At 34.5% G+C, this 25,755-nt stretch overlaps 1 protein-coding gene across 1 annotated transcript in view; it reads left to right on the plus strand.

The window, feature by feature from the left end:
- TARBP1 (TAR (HIV-1) RNA binding protein 1) overlaps window positions 1–25,755 on the plus strand; it is an 81,024-nt gene that overhangs the window by 6,879 nt on the left and 48,390 nt on the right. The window contains exons 3-12 of the mRNA XM_012660362.1: window positions 49–118; window positions 2,372–2,520; window positions 3,597–3,649; window positions 5,327–5,424; window positions 7,925–8,060; window positions 8,658–8,754; window positions 9,920–10,009; window positions 17,033–17,171; window positions 18,993–19,092; window positions 20,271–20,443. Coding sequence (XP_012515816.1) covers window positions 49–118; window positions 2,372–2,520; window positions 3,597–3,649; window positions 5,327–5,424; window positions 7,925–8,060; window positions 8,658–8,754; window positions 9,920–10,009; window positions 17,033–17,171; window positions 18,993–19,092; window positions 20,271–20,443 — 1,105 coding nt within the window. The remainder of the gene's footprint in view (window positions 1–48; window positions 119–2,371; window positions 2,521–3,596; window positions 3,650–5,326; window positions 5,425–7,924; window positions 8,061–8,657; window positions 8,755–9,919; window positions 10,010–17,032; window positions 17,172–18,992; window positions 19,093–20,270; window positions 20,444–25,755) is intronic.

Below are 25,755 nucleotides of genomic sequence, written 5' to 3' on the forward strand. Positions count from 1 at the left end.
CTTAAAGGTAGATTTTCATTTCATATGATATTTTGCTCTTATTCTTAGATACATGTTATAAAGCCAGTCTTACCAAAGCTGAACAATCTGTTTGAATATGCAGTGTCAGAAGAAAATGGTAATGATTACTATTATTTTGATTTTTATAACACTTATAGTTTTTTCTGATTTTATGACTAATACTCGTTCATTGTAGAGAATGTGGGCAAACTGTAAAAGTATACAGAAGCTAATGAATCATCTTGTAATGTTTCCACCAAGAGATAACAGCTGTTAACATTCCAGATATACACCTTCTGGATCATGTTGTTCAGAATGTTTACCTCACTTAGCATAATATCTATATCTACTTACCTATATTCTTAAATAGTCTTTAAAGCAAAATTTTAAATGGCTGCGAGAATTTTCCGTAATTTAGAGATATGGTTAATTTTTTAAGCTTTTGATTATGGAAAATTTCAAACATTTACAAAAGGAGAGGAGTGTATATGATGAACCTTTTGGTTTTTTTTTTTTTCTTTCTATCTTTTTTCCCCTTCAACACAAGGTAGGAAAGTATGATGAACCTATCACCCACTTCAACAACAATCCACCCATGGCCAGCCCCGTTTACTGTATCAGATGTAGCCTTTCCTGCTCCCCACCAAATGCTTTTGAAGTACATCCCTGGATGTCGTATCATTTTATCTGTAAATATTACAGTATATATCCTTAAAAGATAAAGACTCTTTGGAATATTTTAATGATGATATATTCTGTTTTTAATAATAGGTCTGTACCAATATGAATATACATTTTAACTGCTTTCCATTCTTATTCTCTTAATAAATCTTTTCCAATGTTTGTTAGCATTACTTTTCTTGGGGTTTCAGTTTTCTTGTGACTTCGACTTCTTAGGAATTTGAAAATTCCAAGGTATAATTTTAAATATGGTTTATAAGCCATTAATCACTGCTGTAATATGGGAACTTTTTAGGAGAAATACAATGAAACTAGAGCTTCCTAAAATTATTTTATGAAATTAAGTTTCAATCAATGAAATAGCTAAATAGAGGCCAATAGTGTTTTTTATTCATATGATTGATAAAATGCTACATTGTGTTTACACATAAGAATTAATCTAGGTAAATGGGTTTTAGTGCCTACTCTAGATAATTACAACTTTAATAGTTTGACCCCTTAGGAATTGAGCTTTATTCAGCTGATTGCTCTGAGTTGTTTTCTGATACATTGGGATTTTTCACAGACCATAAGCATCTATAGTTCCACCTGGGACTAGAATTTAATTGCATCCTGTTGTGACTTCACTTACGCATTTACTGTTAAAATGACGTTCTTCTTACCACATTTTGCCCGTAGCTCTTGGCAAACCAAATCAAGTAGCAGTGACAGATTTTGAAAAATTATCATTGCCAAAGAGTTGAACAAGTATCTTGGTGTAAATTGCAAATAATAGGCCTATTTATTTATAGAATGTCGTGAGTTTAAAATGCTGAATGTTTCTTTTCTAATAGAATTAAAGGATATTTCAAAAGAGAAAATCCATTAAGGTACACATTTATTCCATTTTTTATTTGCTCACTCATTTGTATATTCACGTCATAGATACTTACATGGTGTGCAATATATGCTAAGCCCTGGAGATAAAGTGGTGAGAGACATGCAGTATTTTTCACTTGAAAAAATTGTTTCGATTATAAGTTTTAGGAAGGGAACAGACGAGAGGCTGAAATGGAGTAAAGGATGAGTGGAGTAGTCAGGGAAGGCCTGTCTCAGGGATGGCATCCAAGCTCAGAGCCCCTGCTGAGGTGCAGCACCTGGTACACAAGCCCTGAGGTGGGAGCAGCTCCATGAGGCGAACAGGAGGACCAGTGGCTGCAGCGTAGAGGGCGTGTGGAGGGCACGAGGTTGGCCTGGTAGACAGAGTAAGTTTTTGCCTCATTCGGATTCTATTCTAGGAGTGATCGGAAGCTATTCAAGGTTTTTAAGCAGAGGACTGACAGTTTCAGAGTCCTGTATAAAAAAGGAGATTGAAGTGGGATAAGAGAAGAATTGGTCGAAACTACCCCCAGATCTAAAGTTCCAACCTGCATGCATGGGGTAATAATTAGTTTTTGTACACTGCAGCAGCTATAACATTCGTTTGCATTCATTCTAAGTGAAACTACCTGAATATGGAATACTGAATGCCAAAATTATTTTTGTTATTCAGTAAACACCTTTGGATATGATTAAAAACAGGCTCACTTTAGTAGTGTTAAAATGAAGTTAATGCGTTTGTCTGTAAGTGTATTTATTTATAAGTATGTAGTCTACATGGAGAGACATAAAGTTAGAATCAAATGTCAACATTAAATGTTTTTTTCCACAGGATGTTGGCTCTTTCATCCATCCTGGCATATGTGTATTTACAAAAGAATGTTTGAAAGTGAAAATAAAATTCTGACCAAAGAAGGTGTTATCCATTTTTTGGAGCTGTATGAAATAAAATTCCTGCCATTTTCACTAGAATTTTCTGAGGTAATGACAGCCTATCCTCTTCCTTGCTCTTTTTGTCAAAAGATGGGAGGTAAAAATATACTAGGACTTTATGTCAGCAAGTATTATTATATAGATTTGCATACAGCAAATTCTATTTCTCCAGACCTATCTATCTTGTTCAGAAAAAGCTTATGTCATTTCTCAGTAAGCTGAATGGTAGAACTGCCTGTAGCATGACCATTGTGAAGAGTAGTTCTGTGGTATCAATATTCTAAGCAACATAAGTCAAGAGTATGAAAACTGTGGTGTAGAAGGTTTTAGGTGATACTGCTCTTGCAGTTCTGAATCTCTGAGTTACTGTTATTTAGTGTTGCTACTCTCCCAGTTCTGACTCATCGAAATACTGCTGTCTACTTTATTAAGCAGAGATTGTCTTCTGAGCTATATTCATTGGAGTCTATATTTCCATTTGTCAGGAACCACACAAAGTGAAGAGAAGGTGAGAATTATAGCTGTGATTTTAAGTTTTATGTTACAGTGCCACGTGAGTCAGTCACATGGTCACTTCCTTAGGTAGAGTAATACCTGTCATTTAGAGGTAACCTCAGTCAATTTTTCTAGTTATCTCAATACATTCTATAGTATTTTGATATGGATCATTTTTCTACATTCTCCTATTCTTCCTGTACTTCATGTAAACTTTTTTGACTAGTGTCTAGTAATGTTTTTGAGTATAATTTTCCCCTTTTATCTTGTAGGTAGAGGGGATTAAATTCTCTCAAGTTTCTTTTTGTTTTTTTCTGTTACTACCTTTGTTTTCTAGCATGTGGTTTCTTCTTCGGTTCCTCTCTTCTTTCTTGATCCAATATATGAATTCTCTTAATATGTCATGAGTTTTCATCAGGCAGGAGAATTCTGAACTTACTTTGTTCTGGTAGAATTAAGGTTACCCTGTAAGACCATCACTGAATTAACCTACAGCGTAAGAGGTCAGTTTTGCTTGTAGCAGCTCCTCTGCCAGCCTGTGTAGGATGGACAGTCAGGGGAAGCGGACTTTTAAAAATTGCAGTTACAACTTAATATCAATTGCGTGTCTTTTTTTTTTTTTTTTTTAGTTTATTATTGGACCATTAATGGATGCACTTTCAGAGTGTTCTCTGTATAGCAGGTAAACAAACATTATTTTGTTTAGCAGTAATGCAGTACTATGTATTTGATACATAAATTTGATGTTATGAGACATGACCAGATTGTTTAATGTATTTGGTACATAATATATGTTGCCTAACAGTCAGCTTTTTCTTATCTTTTGGTTTCTTCTATATTTACAGTTCTTCTTGCCTTCTATTATTTGTATCAAGTGTTCCTTTCCTGCCTTGAGCTCCTCCATTCTTGGGCTCTGTGTCTTTTGTAGCTCACTTTCTCACCCCTACTCCTGCTTTCTGCCCTCTTGGAAATTGGAATGACTTTGGCTAATGAACACTGTAAACTTTTTTCCTTTTTCTTTTGACTTAGTTTTAGACTTACAGAAAAGATATGAGAATAATACAAAGATTTCCCTTTTACTTTTCATCTGTATTCCCCAAATGTTAATGTTTTACCACATTTGCTTAATTGTGGTCTCTTCTTGCTGCGTGTGCGTGCGTATATGTATCTTCGCTTTCTTAGCTCTGTCAGCTGAGCAGACTTACCTGTTTGTTTCAGTGTCTGTCTGTCCTGGCCATCCATCCATCTTTCCATATTAAGAACCATGAATTCACAGCAATGCATCCCATTTCAGTCCAATACCACAAGGTTCATTCTAACCTTTTTCCTTTCAGTATCTGACAGTGGCTGTCATTTTACTTACTTGTCACCTTTACCTCTTGAAAAGGTTAACCGAAGAGTTTGTCAGGATTATGCCTTAGCCTCATTGTTTTTGAGCATTGTCTGTACTCTTGAATTATACCTTCAAAAATTTCCCTTTTGCAATTATGTTTGTCATCTTTCTATAATAATATTAACTAAATTTATAGTTGTAAGTCTTCTGTTTGGTGTGCCTCTAAGCAGGAAAAATCCCTCCCCACCAGTTTCTTTAAAAATTTTTAATTAGTTTGCACCAAGTTATGTTAATATTTAGTACTGTTTAATAAATATCGAAAGAGCCTAGCAATGCTTGATTTGCCAATTATTTTTAGTTTTCAAATAACTCATTACTCTTGAATAGTTTTCTGAAGCAATTAGACAGCTGGAGAGCAGTAACACCAATGAAAAATCTTGGCGCTTTCTTAAAGAATTGACAGACACATTTGTTACGAAATGCCGTCAGTTTTCTAGTCCTCTAATGTGTTCAATTAACAGATAATGTTCCTGGCAGAAGTATATAGCAGAAAAAATGTGACTTTAATGGATGTTAATAATTAAATGCTCTTTCAAAAGTAATTTATTAGTAATATATGTCTTTACTATGGATGTTATTTCTTTTATTTTAGACCTAAAGATTTAAAGTCATAGGACTATTATGTTGGAAACATTAAAATATTTTAAATTATCATTTTAGGCTGTTATTTTTTATGATACTATTTAGCAAGATTCATATACATGTAAGGGAAAGTGTCATGAAAAGGAAATCCATGCCTACTTAGTAGAGTAGATTATTAACTCAGGTCCATTTTCTTAGAAGTTCCTGATGTTTCTATAATCAGATTCTTAGAGTTTTACTGAAAAATAGAATGCAGGTTCAGAAAAAGATTTTCTGATTTATTGTTGAAAGACCTTTGGGCCATGGTCCATTTAGACTAGTTTCAGTATACTTACTTGTAAATAGATCTTAAATATTTGTTTTTCCTCCCCTCTTTGTATATAGGTCCCCAGGCCAGCTGATAGGAAGCGGTTCTCCATTGGGATTGAAATTACAGAAGTTTTTAGTCACTTATGTTTCTCTTCTTCCAGAAGAAATAAAGAGTATGTGTCAGTAAAGAGTTTTTAAAAAATTTGTTAGCTTATAATTTTTTTATTGTTAGCATATTGGTTATAAGCACCATTGTATGACTATTATAATCAGTATTTTCAAAATAGTTTTTTTCCAGGATATGCACATTTTGTCAGAATGCATATCCTGGAAGATTGTGAATACACACTTTTGCCGTTGTATGTAACATTGCCAGTATTGGCATGAGTACCATGTAAGTAATTTTAAAACGTGTGTTGCAGTTTAGCTATTTTTTCTAATTGTCTACTATTCAGTTTTAAGAATTAGTAAAATATATTGAAGAAAGAAAGAACCTGCTTTTAGGAGAAAGTTGTAAATAGAACATCCGTTATGGCGAGTTGTGCCTTTATAGATGCTGACTTAGAATGATAAGAAAGAAAAACATTTACATTTTATGTAAAATCTTGTATCCTAGAACTATCTCACTTCTTTAGGTTGGGGATTTATTTTTCTTTCTGATGAGGTAAGTTGGTAAGCAAAGCACAAAAGCAGTGTGATTTTGTTTGCTGAGCAGCAGAAAAGGACTTACTCTGCTTTGTAAGTCCTTTTTTCTCTCCCACCTTTGATTTTTAAAGTGACCCTGGGTATGAAATATATATTTTTTTATTCTAATCTGCAAACAGGATGACAAGATGACCAATGGTAATATGTATTCAAAAGTCAGGGATAATATGGAAAGTACGGTCTGTATATCATGACTTTAAATTATATAAAATTGATTGTTTTGATTACTTTTTTTTTTTTTTTTTTTTTACAAAAAATTAGTTTGTAGAGGAGATAATTTAACTGTTAGAGCCATTCTTCAGTTTGGTGGCATTCAGAAGTTTAAGCTTCTGGGCTGCACCCCTGTGATAATTAATTTGTTGCCCACGTTGGTGCCTCCCCGTGTCAGTGGCACACGTGAGTGAAATAACATGGTCAGCACTTCTTAAAATTGGAGTGCCTGGTGTTTGTGGCTCAGGGCCAGGCATGCCACAGGCACTGGTAAATGTGTTGAAGGAATGGGAAACGGAAGCTTAGCTGTTGCCATCTTCCTCATGTCATGAGTGCCGTGTTAGGCAAAAGACGGGATTTATTGAACTTAATTAGTGCAAACAGAAGAGAGAAAAAGTTCAGATGTTTATTCACAGTTCTTAGTAATTTTTTTCAGTCGCCAGTTTCCAGTGAATATCTTTTGTATATCTAGTTTTGTGCTAGGAACTTTTGAAGATACAAAACACATACGATATCCTTTTAGGAGCTTCTGAGGGTTTCTTAAAAGTCATCCTTCAGTGATGATCTGAGAAAACACAGTCCGCTGACTATGTAACCTGAGGGTTCTTAACACATCACACATTAGCATAGAGGGCGGAATGAAACACCATCCCTTTGTATCTCAAAATAGAAATATAAATGATGGTCATTAGATCTAGGCTAGTCAAGAAACAGCTTATGAGAAAGATCTAATATTGTTTGCAGATACTAAAGGCCAGTTACCATCAGTACTTCCTGTCTTGTTTTTCCTTAACATCTCAAACAGAAGAATGACTTCTAACTGTAAAAAATTTATCTTTAACGTTTTTTTTAAGGTAGCATCATGGTTATCAGACTCTGCAATATAGTAGAATACTTATCTTAGTGGAAATGAAATTAAAATAACATTGATTTTTTTCTTATAAGAGCTTTATTGAGATATAATTCATATACCGTAAAATTCACCCTTTTAAACTGTTCGATTCAGTGGTGTTTAGTATATTCAAAAAGGTGTACAACTGTCACCACTATCCAATTCCATAATGTTTTCATTATGGAATCACCCAAAAAGAAACCCCATTAGCAGCCACTTCTTATTCTCCTCTCTTCCCAGCTCCTGGCGGCCACTAATCTACTTTCTACTTTCTGTCTTTTTAGATTTGCATATTCCAAACATTTCACATAAATGGAATCATAGAGTATGTGGCCTTTTATGTCTGGCTTCTTTCACTTGGCATAGTATTTTCAAGGTTCATCCATGTTGTAGCATGTATCAGTATTTCATTCCTTTTTGTGGCTGAATAATATTCCACCGTATAGATATTCCTCATTTTATCCATTCATCAGTTGATAGGCATTTGGATTGTTTTCACTTTTGACTATTATGAAAAATGTTGCTGTGAATATTCATGTACAGATGTTTGATTGAGCACAGGCTTTCGATTCTCTTGGGTATATGCCCAGGGGTGGAATTGTTGGGTCATATGTTTAATTTTTTGAGGAATTGCCTTATTGTTTTCCACAGTGGCTGTACCATTTTACAATCCCACTAGCAATGTATGAGGGTTCCAGTTTCTCTGTATCCTTCCCAACATTGCTTATTGCTTAGAGTCACTCTAGTGGGCATGAAGTAGTATCTCATTATGGTTTTTGATTTATGTTTCCCTAATGACTAACGATGTTGAGCATCTTTTCATGTGCTTATCGGCAACAACGATGTTTTAAAACTTTTTCTTTCAGGTAGTTTCCTATTAAAGTTTATTCAGAAGATGACAAGTAGACATTGGTGTGCTGTTCCCATTTTGTTTTTATCAAAGGCTTTGGCAAATGTCCCAAGATCTAAGTTCCTGGGTATAGAAGGGCTTCTTGCTCTCAGGTAATTTACCCTGTATGTATGTTCATGTCTGGTTATTTTCCATGACTTTCCATCAGTATATATTGTTTTTCTACAATGCTTGGTTTAATCTACAGTGAGTGGTTTAGTTAATATTGGCATTGGGATATTTGAGCTCTTAATTTTATATGAGAAAAAAATAAATTTTAAAAATCTGTTACTCATATAATTGAACTAATTTTGTTTTATGAATTACTAATTTAAGTATGGACCAAAATGTATGCTACTGGATTTTGACCACTAAGTAAGGCCGGTAGGCTTTTTTATTACTTCGATAAGTAGAAAACTAAAGATAAAACATCAAACAATAATATTGATTAGAAATTATGTCAAAAAATATGAAAATTTTACTTTAAAAGTGTCTTCATTTATTGCTTATTTTAAAAAGAGATTTATGGCATATTAAAATTGAGCTCTACTTGAGGCCATAATGGAAAATAGTAGCTTTGAAATTCTACTGACAGTGACTTTCTGCATTGGAAATTGTGGATGTTATAAATCATCTTGTCAGTAATTACAGATTATCAGAATTGTCTTTGGGCACATGGAAATGCATTTTTTTGTGTGTTTTGATGTCAGGGATGTTATTCATTGCACAATGATCACACATCAGATTCTATTGAGAGGGGCAGCTCAATGCTATCTTCTTCAAACAGCTCTGAATTTGCTGGATGTGGTAAGTTGATCGTTTGATACTTCCATTTACAAGTCTGCCTTAGTGAGTGGGTGTGCAAAAATGAGTTAACATAGCAGCCCTGTGACACCACCATTAGAAAGGTCTGCTTATAGGATTGCCCTTGGCCGGCATGTGGGAACTCCTATCCTAATTGATAGGAGTGGCACACTGTGCCCACAGTGTGTACAAACAATGCGTTTGTGCCGAACACTTGCTTTCCTTCTGGGAGTCTGGAATTTCAGTACATGTGGAGGCAAAGGGTATCTCCATGACCAGATCCCAGTAAAAACGCGGGGCACTGAGTCGCTAGTGAGCTTCCCTGGCAGACAGCATTTCACTGTGATGGCATAGCTCATTGCCGGGGGACCTGAGCACATCCTGGGTGACCCTCTGGGGGAGGACTCTGGAAGTGTGTGCCTAGTTTTCTTCCTCACTTTTCCACCTCATCTTCCAGAATATTGACATCCAAGGAAGATATACTATTTTTATTCTCTGCTTTTGACAGAGCCCCAATAATTACTGTTGCTTAGAGCAGGGGTCAGCAGACTTTTTCTGTGAAGTGCCAGATGGTAAATAGTTTAGGCTTTGCTGGTGGTTGTATGATCTCTGTTCCAACTTCTGAACTCTTCCATTGTAGCCAAAAGCAGCCACAGACAGCTTATAAATAAATGGACATGGCTGTGTTCCAGCAAAACTTTATTCACAAAAATTTAGGCTGTGAGAAGTTTTGCCGAGCCCTGGCCTAGAGCAAGGGATCTTAATTCAAGATACACTTCATTTCAAGGGAATGAAAGACCTTGGTGGTTTTCTTTAGTCAAGTGGTCATTTTTGTGGCTTTGAAAAAAATCACTTTTTGATTGAAAGTAATTTCTTCTTATAGAATGGTGTTTTTTTCCTTTAGCATTGGGACCATCTTTTCTCTAAGATAGTAACCTCAATTTTAAGGAAAATAGATTTTTAAAATAATCTTTCACTTTATATAATGAAAGATTGTAACTGATATCTTCATTTTAAAAGCTGAATATTTTCTTCTTAAAATACAGTTTTGATTTAGCTAATGATGTTCTACTTTAAATAGTATAGTTAGTTGCTTCCACAGTGATTTTATTTTATTCAATTAAAAATGTTAAAATGAATAATTTTTTAAAACTCCCATCGTGCCTAGGAGAAGGTGTCACTTTCTGATGTCTCAACTTTTCTCATGTCTCTGAGACAAGAGGAATCCTTAGGACGAGGAACTTCACTGTGGACAGAGGTAAGATTGGAAGTTTTAATAAAGTCTTTGAAAACTATAAAAAGTTTGTTTTCTAATTGAGTTCAATACTAGCCATATATGTAAGATATAATGATTGCTTTGTTATCTATGAACAGAGATTTTGATGTATATTTGCTTCTAGTGGACTTAACTAATGCTACTAAGATTCTCATGGAGAGGTGGGAGAGAAAAATGTTTGCAGTAGAGAGAAACCTATTTAGAAGGAAATACAGTGCTAGTGGGCAGATCTCAATTCTGGATGAGATGTATTAGGAATAATGACAATATTAGACTCAAAAACAGTAACACCAACTTCTTTCTCTTTTTCTGTCACTTAATGGCCCTTTCCTCTTCTTAGTCACCCAAGCCTGACATTTCAGTAATTCTCAGTTCTTGACTTTATGTGTCTAATTCGTCATGAAACCCTGATGTCTCTTAAACATCTTTCTTCTTATCCATTCCCTCCTTGCTGTAGCTCACACCCTCCTCACGTGAAGCTTCTTCCGCTGTGATGATGTCTTGTTGATGCTATGTCCCTGGCCTAAAGGCCTCTGCCCTCTGACTAAGCTGCTCTTCTCAGCAGGACTCTTCCCATGAATTAAACCATGGGACTTAATTCATACTGCTGACTTTAGCCCTTATTCACGACATCTTGGTCGAGGCTCAAGTTCTGATTTCTGTCCTGTCTAGGCTATTTTTATATGTGTGTGTGTGTATATATATATATTTTTTTACATACATGTTTATATATGGACAAGAACCATATATATATGTGTGTGTGTGTGTGTGTATGTGTGTGTGTTTAATTTTTCTAGTGCCTGGGAGATCAGTGAGACTAGGAATTCTTTCTTTTAGAAGGCAGTTCTGACTATATATACATACAGAGAAGCAAGAGAAATCAGCTTGAAGTGTGTCATAATTCCAGTGTTAAAATAACGAGGGCTTAGTAAGTTAATGGCAGAGTAAATGAAGGAGGGGCAAATTATTAGGGCCTTTAAAAAACAGTTTCATTTTATTTTCATGACCATAATGCATCTAATATGTGGAATTTGAAAAATATAGAACTATATAAATAAAATCAACTGTAATGCCCACCATTAGTTCTTAATTTTTTTCCCTGTGAATATATGTATTCTCTTCCTTTCTCATAATAGGTATGTTTATGTGTATTTAAAATGATATAGTAATACATAAGATCTTTCTAAAGAAAATAAAGATTATACTTTTTGAATTTTATTTTTTTCACAGCTATTCAGGTATTTTAGCATGTCGCTAAGTTATTCATCAAGATGTGATAGTAAAAATTCAGTTGAGTAAATATTTTAGAATTTATTTAATCAGTTCCTTTTGTTGGACTTTGTTTCAGAGTTTTTGCTTTTGTAAATAACAATGGGAGGAACATAGTCCTATATATGTTTTTTTTATCCTTTTATTTTAGTATAAATTCATAGAACTGAAATTGCTGGATTTCAATATTTTTAAGGTTCTTCCTGTAGATTGAGAGAGGTTTCAAAGTGTGAAAGTATATATCCGTGTTATCTCTGCATCGATACAGTACCGAATGTATCAGCATGCTACGTTCTTTGGCACTTTGGTAGGTGAAACACATTATTTGATGATTTTATTTGCAATTCTCTGATCACAGTTGTTTTTGAACATTTTTTCATGTTTCTTCATAGAATTTCTTTTGTGAATTCTGTCCTTTCCTCCATTTCCTTTTGAAGTTTTTTGGATTTTTTTCCTACTTGATTTGTAAGCACTCTTTTTATATTGAGGGTATTGACAAGTTGTTATATTTGTTGCAGATAATTTTTCTTAGTTCTTTTTTTTTAATTTAGCTTTTCTTGCTTGAATAGGTAACAATTTACACAATTCAAAGATTAAAACTATTGGTCAGAAGTGTCTCATTTCCATCTTACTCTTCTGCTCTGCCCTGCCTCTCATCCCATCCCACCCCTGTCCCTAAACAAATGATAGCTTTTGATGTAGACTCTGCATACCACCTTTCAAATTTTAATTAAAAATATATTCTAGTGATTTTTTTATATCTATAGGTAGACACTTCAATTCTTTTTTGTTTGCTTGCATACAATTGGGTGGTTGTACCTTTTTTTTTTTTTTTTGGAGACAGGGTCTCAACCTGCTGCCCAGGCTAGAGTGCAGTGGCGTCATCATAGCTCACTGCAACCTCAAACTCCTGGGCTCAAGTGATCCTCCTGCCTCAGCCTCCCAAGTAGCTGGGGCTACAGGTGCTTGCCACTACGCCCGGCTAATTTTTCTGTTTTTTTGTAGAGATGGGTTCTTGCTCTGTTGCCCAGGCTGGTCAAGTGGTCCTCCCACCTCAGCCTCCTAAAGTGCTGGGATTACAGGTGTGAGCCACCACTCCCAGCCCCTTGTACCATTATTTATTCAACTTTTTCATTGCTGAACTCTTGAGTTGTTCCAGTCTTTGCCTCTTACAAAACAGTGCCAGTGTTTTTTCGCTTTTGCAGGTATGTCTGTAGATTGGATTCCTAGAATTGGTCAAAGATGACGTGCATGTGTAATTTTTCTGAATATTACCAAATTTCCCTCCACAGTGTTGGTGTTAGTTTCCTGCCACTGCTACAATAAATTATCACCAAGTTGGTTGCTTAAAATAACATATGTTTATTCTCTTACAACTCTGGAAGTCAGAATTTTGAAATCAATATCACTGGGCTGGAATCAGGATTCTGACAGGTTCTAGGGGAGAATCTGTTTCCTTGCTTTTCCCAGTTTCTGCAGCTGCAGCATAGCGTCTTCAAATCTCTGCTTCGTTTTCATGTCACCTCCTCGTCCTCCACTTCTGCAGTCACATCTGCCTCTGCCTTCCTTTTAGAAGGGCACTCGTGATTACATTGAGCCCACTCCAGTAATCCAGGGAAATTTCCCCATCTCAGAATCCTTAACTTAATGACATCGGCAAAGCTCCTTTTGCTACATACAGTGATAGTCACAGGTTCCAGGGATTAGGACTTGCATATCTTTGGGGCTGTTATGCCACCTACCACAGGGTTGCATAAATTTCACAGTGCTTGATGGTGTCTGTTGTGATATTTGAATTTTTTGCCAACCTGGTAGATGAGAAAGGACATCTCAGTGTAATTTTGATTTATTTTTCTCTTACCGTAATTTGTAAGTTTGGGTACCTTTTCTATTTGTTTTCATTTTGATTTTTGACGTAGTTTATAGTTTATTTTCCTGTAGCTTTTTACTTATGACAAATTTAAACATTTTTTAGAGAAGAGTATAATGAGCTCTCATGTACCCATCACCCAGCATGCATAAGACTACTTACAGCCAATCTTCTTTCACCTGGGCATCTCTACTCTCCGTTTTTCTCCCAATTATTTTGAATCAAATCCTATCAAATCTTATTTCATCTATAAATATTTCAGTATGTACTGCTAAAAGATAAGGACTTTAAAGGGCCTAAAAAATAAGCCCTTATCACACCTAAAAAAAACTTATAGTAATTTCTTTATTTTAAATATCCAATATCTAAATTTCTCCAGATGGCTAACAAATGTGTTTCTAAATTTTGTTTTCTGCATTTTTTTTGTTCAGATATTCAATCTTGTTTATTCAAATATCCAAATAAGACTTAGTCATTGCAGTTGATAGGTATAGTTTTTAAATTGTGGACTTTAATCCATCTGGAATTTATTTTGTCGTATGAGCTGTGAGGTTTTAAAAGAGAAAATTTATGTAAAAATGCTTCCGATTATATTTAGCCCATGTCTTCTATGACTGCTATCCCATCTCTACTCTCTCCCTCCATCTGAGGAGCCAGGTATTTGCCTGTTGTTAAAAAGCCAGCTCTTAGATTTCCTTATTTGTCCCACTAAATTTTTCAGTTCTGTAATTATGTCCGCTTTCACCTGTTTCCTTCTTTTACTGTCAGTTTGCTTGCTTATCTCCTAATGTCTTGATTTTGTCTATTGAGAACTACTTAGTGCGTACTTCCCGCACTGGGGCACCGTGCTGAGTGTTGGGAATACAGTGGTCAGCAATTGAAACATGCCAGCCGTCCTCAGGAAGCTTACAGTTGGTGCTTTATAACTTAACCCGAATTTTAATTCTTTTTGTTTGTTTAATAATGAAAGCAAATATATATATCTAAAATCTATAAAATCTTAAATAAGCACAACATGTACTCACTATCACATTGGTTTTAACTGATCAACATCTAAGTGCACATATAGGAATAACATTCATCGGGAGATGGGAGGGGGGAGGACGGGATGGATATATACATACATAATGAGTGCGATGCGCACTGTCTGGGGATGGACACGCTTGAAGCTCTGACTGGAGTCCGGGGCGGGGGGGCAAGGGCAATATACGTAACCTAAACATTTGTACCCCCATAATATGCTGACATAAAAAAAAAATCTTAGTGTAGATTTAGTTACATCCTGTAACTTTTGTTACGTAGTGTTCATATTATTATGTAAATGTCTCATGCTGAATCATGTAAATCATTGATATTCAGTCATTTTTAACCTATAGAAATAGCATTTTCATATAGCTAAGCCTAAATGATTTTTTAATTAATAGACTTTATTTTTGGAGCAGGTTTAGGCTTATAGAAAAATTAAACAAAAAGTACAGAGTTCCCACATACCCCCTTACCACTCCCTCCACCCCTACAATTTCCCCTATTGTTAACAATTTGTATTAGTGTGGTATATTTGTTACGGTTGATGACCCCATGTTGATACATTATTATTAACTAATGTTCTTAGTTTACATTAGCGTTGAGTCTTTGTGTTGTACATTCCATGGGCTTTGGCAAATGTATAGTGCATTACAGTATCACACAGAATAGTTTCACTGCCCAGAAATCTTCTGTGCTCTGCCTATTCTGACCTCCTCACTTTCCCCCTAAATCCTGGAAACCACTACTCCTTTTACTATCTTCGTAGTTTTGCCTTTTCCAGAGTGTCATATAGTTGGAATCCTATAGTATGTAGCCTTTTCAGATTGGCTTCTTTCACTTAGTAATATGCATTTAAGTTTCCTCCTTGTCTTTTCATGGTTTGTTAGCTTATTCCTTTTTAGCATTGAATAATATCCCATTGTCTGGCTGTACCACAGTGTGTTTACTCATTCACTTACTGAAGGACATCTTGGTTCCTTCCGAGTTTTGGCAGTTAGGAACAAGGCTGCTGTAAACATCTGTGTACAGGTTTTGTGTGGACATAACTTTTCAGCTCATTTGGGTAAATACCAAAGAGTGTCATTGCTAGATTGTATGATAACAGTAGGTTTAATTTTTTAAGAAACTGCCGAACTGTCTTCCAAAGTGCTGTACGGTACTGTTTTGCAGCAGTGAGTGCTCCACATTCTCGTCAGCATTTGGTGTTATCAGCATTGTGGATTTTAGCCATGTCAGTAGGTGTGTAGTGGTATCTTCTTGTTTTAATTTACCATTCCCTGATGATATATGATATTGGGCATCTTTTTATACGCTATTTACCATCTATATGTCTTTGAGGAAGGTGTCTGCACATTTTTAAATCAGGCTATTTGTTTTCTTACTCAGAAGTTTTGAAAGTTCTTTCTATGTTTTAGATATCAGTCCCTTTATTAGATATGTGTTTGCAAATATTTCTCCCAGTCTGTGGTTTGTCTTCTCATTTTCTTGATATGTCCAAATAGATTTTTGAGATGTGTATTTTAGCAGAATAAAGCAATCTTGCCACCAGAGACTATGTAGATGCCATTTTTAAACCATAAGTCTGATGTGAAAACTCTTCGAAGGGAAAACAGTCTGAAATTTGTGACAGATTTGATAGAGGGAAGGAAAGAATCAAATATGCATTTGAGTTTACTTGTCAGAAATAATTTTTTGTGTAACAGAATCATGCCTAGGGAAATACAAGATTTGGAAAGCCTCGCATATTTTATAGCAATAATTAGGAAACTTAGTCCAGCCAGTTTTAGAGGAAAGTAAAGAAAAATACATACTGTTAAAAGATAAATATTGGCTGACCTTGCTGTTAGAATATATTTTAAGATTATCTAACTTGATAAAGATCTACACAGAACAACTTCTTTTAGCATTATTGAACTATTCATTCATTGTATGTATGGGATATCTTTTAGTATTTACTGATTCATTAATTCAGTCATTCATCAGTTTTGTCTGTGGTCAAACAAAGTTTCATTCTTTTGCCTCCCTAGAGGTAATTTTGGATGACATTAATGGATGGAAAAAATATTTTTAAAAAAATTCTTACTTTTAGGAAGACTAATTTCATAATTATTTTCTTCAGATTTAAGCTAATTTATTGAATTTGTTTATTAAGATAGCTATTGTAAAAAGGAAATTGAGAACATATTTAGATTCTAAAACAAAAAATTCATAATTACATGTGATCAAAGATTAAGGGTAAAATCTGTGACTTATTTTTGCAAATCTTCTAAGAGATGTAATGGAGAAGAACTAGGAGAGTATTTCTGTTTTGAATTAATGTACAGTATTTTAATATGCACATATGATGGAAGATAAACTTGTGAGAAGGGTAGGAACTTTAATTATAACTTATATTTAAAATTCTACATTCTCTCAAAAATAAAAGTTCTTGTTTTAATATATGAAGCTGAAAGGAGTTTTAAGGTTATAATTTTATGTAATGTATTATTTTTCGTAGAGATGTTCTTTGGAACACCTCCTCAAAATGTGCATTTTATATTAGGTACTTTAGAAATTCTTGCCTGTTAACGACGTTTATAAATTCTTTGAGGGAGATTAGAAAACATACACACACACGTATGTCTACATATCTTATACAAAATATATATACACATACATATATATACATATACACATTTTTTTTGTCTCTGTGGAACCCAATCATGACAATAAATGGTTTATTGCTTTGTTGTTTTTAATGATTTAAATTCATTTTATTGTGGGAAAAAAAATTAGGGAAATTAGAAACCCTTTGTTAAGTTATGTTCTTAAAATAAAGTAGTGACTATCTTCTTTTCTAGCTCTGTGACTGGTTGGATGTTAATGAAAGCTATTTTAAGCTACCCCCAATTTGTAGCCCCGTTGGACTTCATGAGACATCTTTAAATGCTTATGCGAAGACCCTAGTTCAAGAGTACATTAAGTCGCCTGCTTGGGAAAGTAAGTCTAAAATGATTTTTATGGATTGATAAAACCAAAATGTTTTCAAAGGACTTTAGTTTTTCAGATTGAGATTTAGGCTTAACCAAATGTATGATGATTAACTGATGCCAAACTTGTATATTAGTCAAATGATGTGAATAACAGTGTAAAAATACTATTTCCTAACTTCTACCTTTTCTGTTCTAAGACTTGAGGTTTCAAACTACTTATATGTTTATAGAAGCTAATAAGTTGCCTGAGTAAGAATTGCACTCAGATAAATTTATTTATTCTACAGTTACTGAGTCCTTATGAGCTAGACACTGCAGATGTGTTTTGGGAGCCTCTGTAGTGGAAGTATGTGTAGGTAAATTGGTTCATCTTTTTTCCATGTTTGTTTTCATAGTATGAATTGATTGTGAGAAACAATTTTAAAGAAAAAAATATGTTTAAAAGGATAGTTTCATTAGTTTTTTCTGTTAACCAGAGATTTCTTCTTTGAGAAAATGTATAAGACGGCATGAAGGAAGAACTCTTAGTATTCTTTTTATATTTCTAATGCTCCCTCTTCATTAAAATCATTAGTGATAATTTGGGAGAATTGCATCTTTGAATTTAACATGTGTTAAGTTTCCTTGCTTTGTCTCAGGCCAAGTCATTTTCATCTACTGATTTCTCTGATCTGATCATGGAATAGATCTTAGGTGATCGTATAATTATTCTTCCAAAATACACGAGTTTATCTTTCTTGAAACATTCCTCTTTTGTGTTTTATTCTATCTGTTGTCTAGTAAATTTCCTGTGCTGTTACTCGGAAGATTCTTTTGTTAGTCTAAAGAAGTAAATAAATTTAGTCCCTACTAAAATAAACATAGACAGGGGTCAGACACAGGTCTGAGGCACTGTGGCCTTTGTGTCTTTATCCATTCTGTCCCCTTCTGGTTACATTTTAGAGAATGCTGATATCTCAGCTGAAATACTAAAATTGCCTCTTAGCTGATTACCTTGCATCTACTCTTGCTTCTCCTACAATCTCTTTTTCACATTGCAACTAGAGAAATCTTGTCAAAATACAAGTTTTCATCTTAAACCTTTCTCCTCCCTTCTTTGTATATATTCCCTTTAGCCTTTGATGGTTTCCTGTTACCTTTAGAATAGGGACAAAAATCCTCTCCATGCCCTACAAAGTTTCCTGGTCTGTCCCCTATTTGTTTATGCCACCTTGTTTTTTGCTGCTCCCTCTCTCTTAGTGTACACAGGGGAATCCTTCCATTTCCTGGGATATGACATGCCCTCTCCTGCCAGAGGACTTCAGATGTGCTCATCCTGCTCTCTGGAAAGTTCTTGTCTCCCTTCATCGATCTCTTTTCTTCTCAGCCATTTCACTCAGCCCAATTGTCATTTCTTAAGGAAAACGTCCTCTTACTCCCCAGAAAAGGGCATGTTTTCCTGGTGTATGCTCTAATAGCAACGTACCTCTTCTTTATAGCCCTCACTGCAGTTAAAATTTTATATTTACTTGTTTATTTTTTGATTAATGCTTTTCTCCTGTACTGTACTATAAATTCCATGAGCATAGGAACTGTTGTGTCCACAGCATCCCGGTAAGCGCATGGCATATAGGAGGCACACAAAGACTTGTTTTTGTTTATATTTAAATATGTATGTAAAATAATGAGCCATGCCGTACATACGGTGTTCTACTGTATTTCATCTCAGCTGTATTTCTCTAATAATTTAGTATTAATGAGGCATAATCACTTAGCTGTTTTGTTTTTGAAGCAGCATCTTTGAAGGATTTTGTTAACGGATTGCAAACCGTAACTGTTGTTATTTAAGCAGGAGAAAACTGCTTTATGCCTGATTGGTTTGAAGCCAAGCTTGTTGCTCTGATGGTCTTGCTGGCTGTGGATGTGGAAGGAATGAAGACTCAATATAGGTAATTATTTCTATAATTTAAAAAAAGCCTATTTTTAAAAAAGGCTGGTCAGATTTATGACATGTATTCAGACTTCTAATGATTGGTGTAGAGTTGATCACAGGTATTAAAAGAGAGAACTAAAACATTGGCAATATATCAAAGAAATGTTTAAAATTAATAAATAAATAGGAATAAGTGCACGTTAGTCCTTCTGGATTGGTAAATTAAATGTTAAATTTAACAATTTAATGTTAAATTAGAAGTTAAAAAAACTATATGCAATGATCGCTGGTTTTGTAAGCTCCTAAGGGCAGTCTTCAAGTGGTAGCTGGTTCTTTATTCCTTTTCTTAAGGGCACTGGTTAAATGGGACTAAAATGGTAAACACAGTATTTTCAGGCTTGCAGAAAATACAGTTGAAATTTCTATTATTAGACATTATTTTCCTTTGGAAAATGAATTTAAGTGTTTTATACAAATAAATGATATGTAACAACGAAAAAATAATCCCTGGTTTTATATCAGAGTATTAGAAGAACTGGTTGTAAGATTCTAGCATAAGATTAGGTAAAGAAATGTACTGGAATTGACCCCTTTGTAAAGTAATTTTTAAAAAATGGTAATGAAGATAAAAGAATCTCATTTATATTTGGGGCAGTATGAGCAGATCAATTCTCACAAGACTATAATTACTGCAATAAGCAGCTTCATTAGGTAGATTAGGTAGGATATCTGCATGACACGCAGTTAGTTTGATTTACGTCAAATCTCTTTTGTAGACAAACTTTTAGTACTAAAGTTGGTTGTAACAGTTTTTCATAAATCCTTAGGGTTTTTTGTATTTTTTTAAACATGTCTTATTTTCTTGACTAACTTATGTTTGTTTTTTTGTATTATGGAAGCAGGGTCTTAGCAATTTTATTTACAAATAAATCGGGTGTAGGATTTCCTTCCTACTGGTGCCTAGAGTTGAGAACAGTGGTTCTCCTTGTGCTTTCTTCTCTAGCGAATTGCTACACCCGAGAAAGCACAGACCAGAAGATCAGTCTCTATCAGGTGCTGGTAGTTTCTGTCGTCCATAAGAGTAACTTTGTCTAGTTGAATTCATTAGCTAACCAGTTCCCCCAGATTAGAAATGGGAAATAATTTCTGTATGCTTTTGAAATGGTTGATTTGGGCATGTCTTTTAATATCTAGTGAAAAACGGAGAACAGAGAATATATTGAGGATATTCTTAGATCCTCTTCTGGATGCCCTTATGAAGTTTGGTACAAATGCCTACATGCCCTTGCTGAAAACTGACAGATGCCTCCAGTTGCTGTTGAAGTTATTGCACACTTCCATGTTGAAAGGTTCCAGTACCCAAGATGGTGAGGATAAGTAGTTTCTGTTGGTGTCTTGCTCGGTATGTTGTTGGTATTTAGAATGAGAAGAAATTCCTGGCCTTTTAAAGTAAAAAGAAAACTTTATTCAGCAAATATTTGTTGATTGTCTCCTGGTGGTGCCAGGGATACGGTGGTGAAGGATCAACTCTGCCCTCATGGAGTTGACATTCTAGTGATTTACATGTGTTGTGGTTGTTGATGTTGGAATGCTATTTCATTTACTTTTTTTTTTTAATTTATGCTTGCTTGTTGATTTCTAGACCATTAAAATGATCACTATTTCATACATGTTTAAGCAGCATTCATTTCTAATTGCCACTATGCTAAGGCATGAGAATGGCAATAATTTTATAATTATTTTAAAATACGCTAATCTCGGAGTACCTTTTAAGTAGAAAATACTTCATACAGAAAGTATAGTGGTAGTAGATAGAAACATTGAGCTCACTCTTCTCTTAACTAATATATAAAACAGCAATTGAAAACCCGTGGGCGTCAGAGATGAGAATATTGATGGGTGAACCTTAATTCCCAATCCTTTCTGACCAATTTCATTTGCAGTTTTAGAAATTTGCTACTTAAACATTCTGGAGAAGCATTGATATTAGATTAAACCTGAGAATAATATTGATAAGATTAGATTTCAGTATATGCCTATGAAATATCCTGATATTTTTAATGATAATAGTAGAACCAAATGCTGTGAACATAACAGTAACTTTTTATAAGATTTTCAACTCCTTAAGGGTGTACATTTGAATTCATTTGACACATCTTATTAGTATGCTCAATGCTTAGTGTAGGACTGTGTCACATGTGCCTTTGAAACATTGTTATATTTGATACAAACAAAGGAATGTGTAACGGTTATATGTAAGTTATGATGCAAATTAATTAAACACCTGTGCACCCACTACCCTACCTGAGAACGAATTGACCTGATACTCTCAAGCCTGGTCCTATGACTCTTTGCCTCCCTATTTTGACTTTTATCTGTATCACTTCAGTGCATTTTAGAAAAGAGTTTTTATCACTTGCAGATATTCCTCAACCATATATTGTGTTTTTAAAACCACTTTATTGAGATATGATCAACATGTTAAAAAGCTATATGTATTTAATGTGTACAACTCAATGAGTTTGGGGATGCGTATAGACCCATGAAACCGTCACCCTTAAGGCCATAGACATCTCCATCAGCCCCCAAAGTTTCTTCCTGTCCTGTTACTATCTGTAGTGAGAACACGTGACATAAGATGTACCCTCTTAGCAAATTTTAAGTGTAGGATACAGTACCTGATACCACTATGCTGTGTTGTATAGATCTCCAGAACTTTTGTGCATAACTGAAACGAAGTACTCCTTCACTGTCACCTCCCATTCCATAGGTTTCTTTTTCATTTTGTTGATTGTTTCCTTTGCTGTGCAGAAGCTTTTTAATTTGATGTAATTTCTCTTATTTATTTTTACTTTTTTTGCCTGTGCTTTTGGTGTCATATTCAAAAAAAATCATTCCCAAGACCAATGTCAAGGAGCTTCTTTCTTGTTTTCTTCTAGAGGTTTTATGGTTTCAGGTCTTACGTTTAAGTCATTAATCCATTTTGAGTTGATTTTTGTGTATGGTCTAAGATAAGGGTTAATTTCATTCTTTTGCATGTGGATATACAGTTTTCCCAGCACCAGTTATAGATATTGGCCTTTCCCCATTTTGTATTTTTGGTGCCCTTATGGAAGATTAGTTGACTGTGGATGCAGGGGTTTAACAAATATATTATTTTGTTTTCTTGCTTTTGAGCTTTATAGAAATGGTATCTTACAGTAAGAAGTCTTCTATAACTTTTTTCCCTTAACATGTTCCTAAGATTCATCCATTCCCTTTCTTATACTTCATTGTTTTCCCTGGTGTATAATCTTCTGTGGTGTGAGGATACCGCAGTTTGTGCATTCTTCTATTGCTGGACGTTTGATTGTGTTTAGTTCGTTATGTACAGTGCTGCCATGAACCTCTTCCACCTGTCTGCTGGTGCTTTTGTGTGTGTCTCTCCAGGGTATGTATCCAGGAATGAAATTGCTGGTGGGATAGATATGATAGATACAGCATTTTGTGAAGTGTCTGTTCACATCTTTTGCCTGTTTAGTTCTTTGTCAGATAATGTGTTTTATGAGTGTTTCTTCTAGTCTGCAGCTTATCTTTTCAGTCCATTAGTGGTTTTTACAGAACAAAAGTTTTGATTTCAATAAAGTCTGATTTATTTTTTTGTTTCATTTGATGGATTGTGCATTAGGTATCATGCCTAAGAACTCTTTGCCTTAACCCCAAGTCATACAGGATTTTCTCCTTCCTAAGTTTTATAGTTTTTTAATTTTACTTTTAGATCTATAATACATTTAGAGTTAATTTTTAAAGTGTAGGGTTTAGGTGAAGTTAAATTTTTTGCCTGTGGATGTCCAGTTACTCCAGCACCGGTTGTTCAAGAGAGTATCTTTTCTCTATTGAATGGTTTTATACTTTTGTCAATTGGCCTTGGTGGAAACAATCCAAAGTAGATGGATAGACGAATGGATAAACAGTATGTGGTTTATACATACTCAACCATAAAAGGAGTGAAGTAGTAACACATGTGACAGTGTGGATGAGCCTTGAAAACATTATGCTAAGCCAAAGAAACCGGTCATTAAGGACCACATGTTATATAATCCTGTTTATATGAAATGTCCAGAACAGGCACATCTGTAGAGACAGAACGTAGATTGGTGGTTGCTTAGGGCTGGGAGAAAATGGGGGTTAAGGGAGTGATGGCTTAAAGAGTATGGGATTTCTCTTTGGGTTGAAGTGATGATGAAGTGTTCTAATACTGACCGTGGTGATGATTACACATACGTGACTATACTAGAAACCATTGAATTATATACTTTTACTGGGCGAATTGAAAGTTCTGTGAATTATGTTAATAAAGTTGTTTAAAACTAACTAATTGACTGTATTTGTGTGGGTCTATTTCTTGACTCTTCTGTTCTTTTGATCTATGCATTTATCCATTTGCCAATACCATACTGTTTTGGTGACTATAGATTTATAATAAATCTTAAAATAAGGAGTGTGATTCTCTCAGATTCTTTTTTGTCAAAAATATTTTTAGCTATTGTAGTTCCTTTGCCTTTCAGTATAAATTTTATAATCAGCTTATCTGTATCTACAGAAAAATCATGCTGGGATCTTGATTTGAATTGCATTAAATTTATACATCATTGTGTGAGGAATTGCCTTTTTATATTGAAACTTTTAATGCATGGATATGTTATGTCTCTCCATTTCTTTAGGTTGTCCTTGATTTCTTTCACTGGAGTTTTATAGTTTTCAGCATGTAGATCTTACACAGGATTTATAAGATTTATACCTAAGTATTTCTTTTGGCGGGGGAGGAAATTGTAAAGGATATATTTTTTTAAAGTTTGGTTTTCAACAGGACATTGCTAGTATATAGAAATATGATTGATTTTTGCATGTTGACCTTGTATCCTGTAACCTTGCTAACGTACTTATTAGTTCCAGGAGGTTTTTTTGTAGATTCCTTGGATTTTCTTTGTAGACAATCATGCCATCTATGAATAGGGACAGTTTTGTTTCTAGAGTTGTCCATAGTATTCCCTTATCCTGTTAATGCCTGTGGGGTCTGTAGTAACATCCCCTTTTTAATTCCTGATAGTAGTAATTTGTGTGCACGTGTTCTCTCTCTCTTTCTGCAAGACTTGTTAGTGGTTTATCATTTTATTGACCTTTTTCAAAGAACTAGCTTTTGGTTTCATCAATTTTTCTCTATAGATTTTTCTCTTCAATTTTATTGGTTTCTGTTCTTCATTGCTTCTTTCTGCTTGCTTTTGGTTTATTTTGCCTTTTTTAATGTTAAATTGGAAGCTTAGATTATAGATTTTTGACTTTTTCTTGTTTTTTAAGATGATATTTAAATACTGTAAATTTTCCTCTATTTTGCTTTAACTACATCCCACAAACTTTGTATGTTGCATTTGTAGTTCAAAATATTTTCTAACTGTCCTTGAGACTTTCTTTTTGACCCATGAATTCTTTTAGAAACATCTTTAGAGACTTTCCTGTTATCTTTCTCTTATTTCTTTTTAATTTAATTCCATTGTGGTCAGAGTGTACTTTGTATGGTCTATCTTGGTGACTGTTCCATGTGCACTAGAAAAGAATGTGTATTCTGCTTGTGAGTGGAGTGTTCTATAAATGTCAATTACATCCAAGAGTTTTCCTTTTTGTTTTTTGTTTTTTTAAAGAGAAAGGATCTGGCTCTGTCGCCCAGGTTGGAGTGCAGTGGCATGATCATAGCTCACTGCAGCCTCAAACTCCTGGGCTCAAGTGATCCTCCTGCCTCAGCCTCCCAAAGTGCTAGGATTATAGGAATGAGCTATTGTGCCCAGCCTGTTTACTCCTTCTGTTACTGAGAGAGGAATAGGCTCCAACTATAGTTTTGGATTTATCTCTTTCTTTCTCCTTTTATTTGTCAGTTGTGCTTTATATATTTTGAAGTTCTGCTGTTAGGTGCATGTGCATTTAGGATTTAGTGTTCTTGGTAAGTTGACTCTTTTATCATTATGTCATGTCCATTTTTATGTCTGGTAATTTTCTTTGCTCTGAAATCTGATTTGTCTAATAGTAATATAGCCACTTTTGATTAGAATTTGCATGGTGTGTCTTTTTCTGGCCTTTTCTTCTATTTAGATCATTATATTTGAAGTAAATTTTATATAGAAGCATATACTTGGGCCGTGATTTTTTTATCCATTCTGACAGTCTCTATCTTTTCACTGGTATAGATCATTTGTATTTAATGTAATTATATGTTTGGATTTAGGTCTGTCATTTTTATTTTTTGTATTATGTTTATTACCTCTGTTTTTCGTTTATTTCTTTCCTCTCTTTAGGCAGCTTGAACATTATTTAATATTTTTCAATTTGTCTATTGTATTTTTTTTGGACTAATGTCCAAAGTGTTTTTTTTAGTGGTTGCTTTAGGATTACAGTGTATATACTTAACTTTTTGTAGTGTGTTTAAAGTGATATTTTACCACTTGAAGTGAATGTAGAAACTTTCCACCTTTACAGGTCCCTTTACTCCCCTCCCCCGTCTGTTATAGTTATCTTATATTTTTATTTGTAGAAAACTATCAGGAAATGTTATAATTTTTCCTTTCAGCCATCAAATGAATTTAAAGAACTCATGAGAAAAAAGCCAATTTTTCTATAAAGACCCTATATCTACCTAGATGTTTATGGG

This window comes from Propithecus coquereli, unplaced genomic scaffold, assembly GCF_000956105.1.
Source record: "Propithecus coquereli isolate 6110/MARCELLA unplaced genomic scaffold, Pcoq_1.0 Scaffold66, whole genome shotgun sequence".
NCBI lineage: Eukaryota > Metazoa > Chordata > Mammalia > Primates > Indriidae > Propithecus > Propithecus coquereli.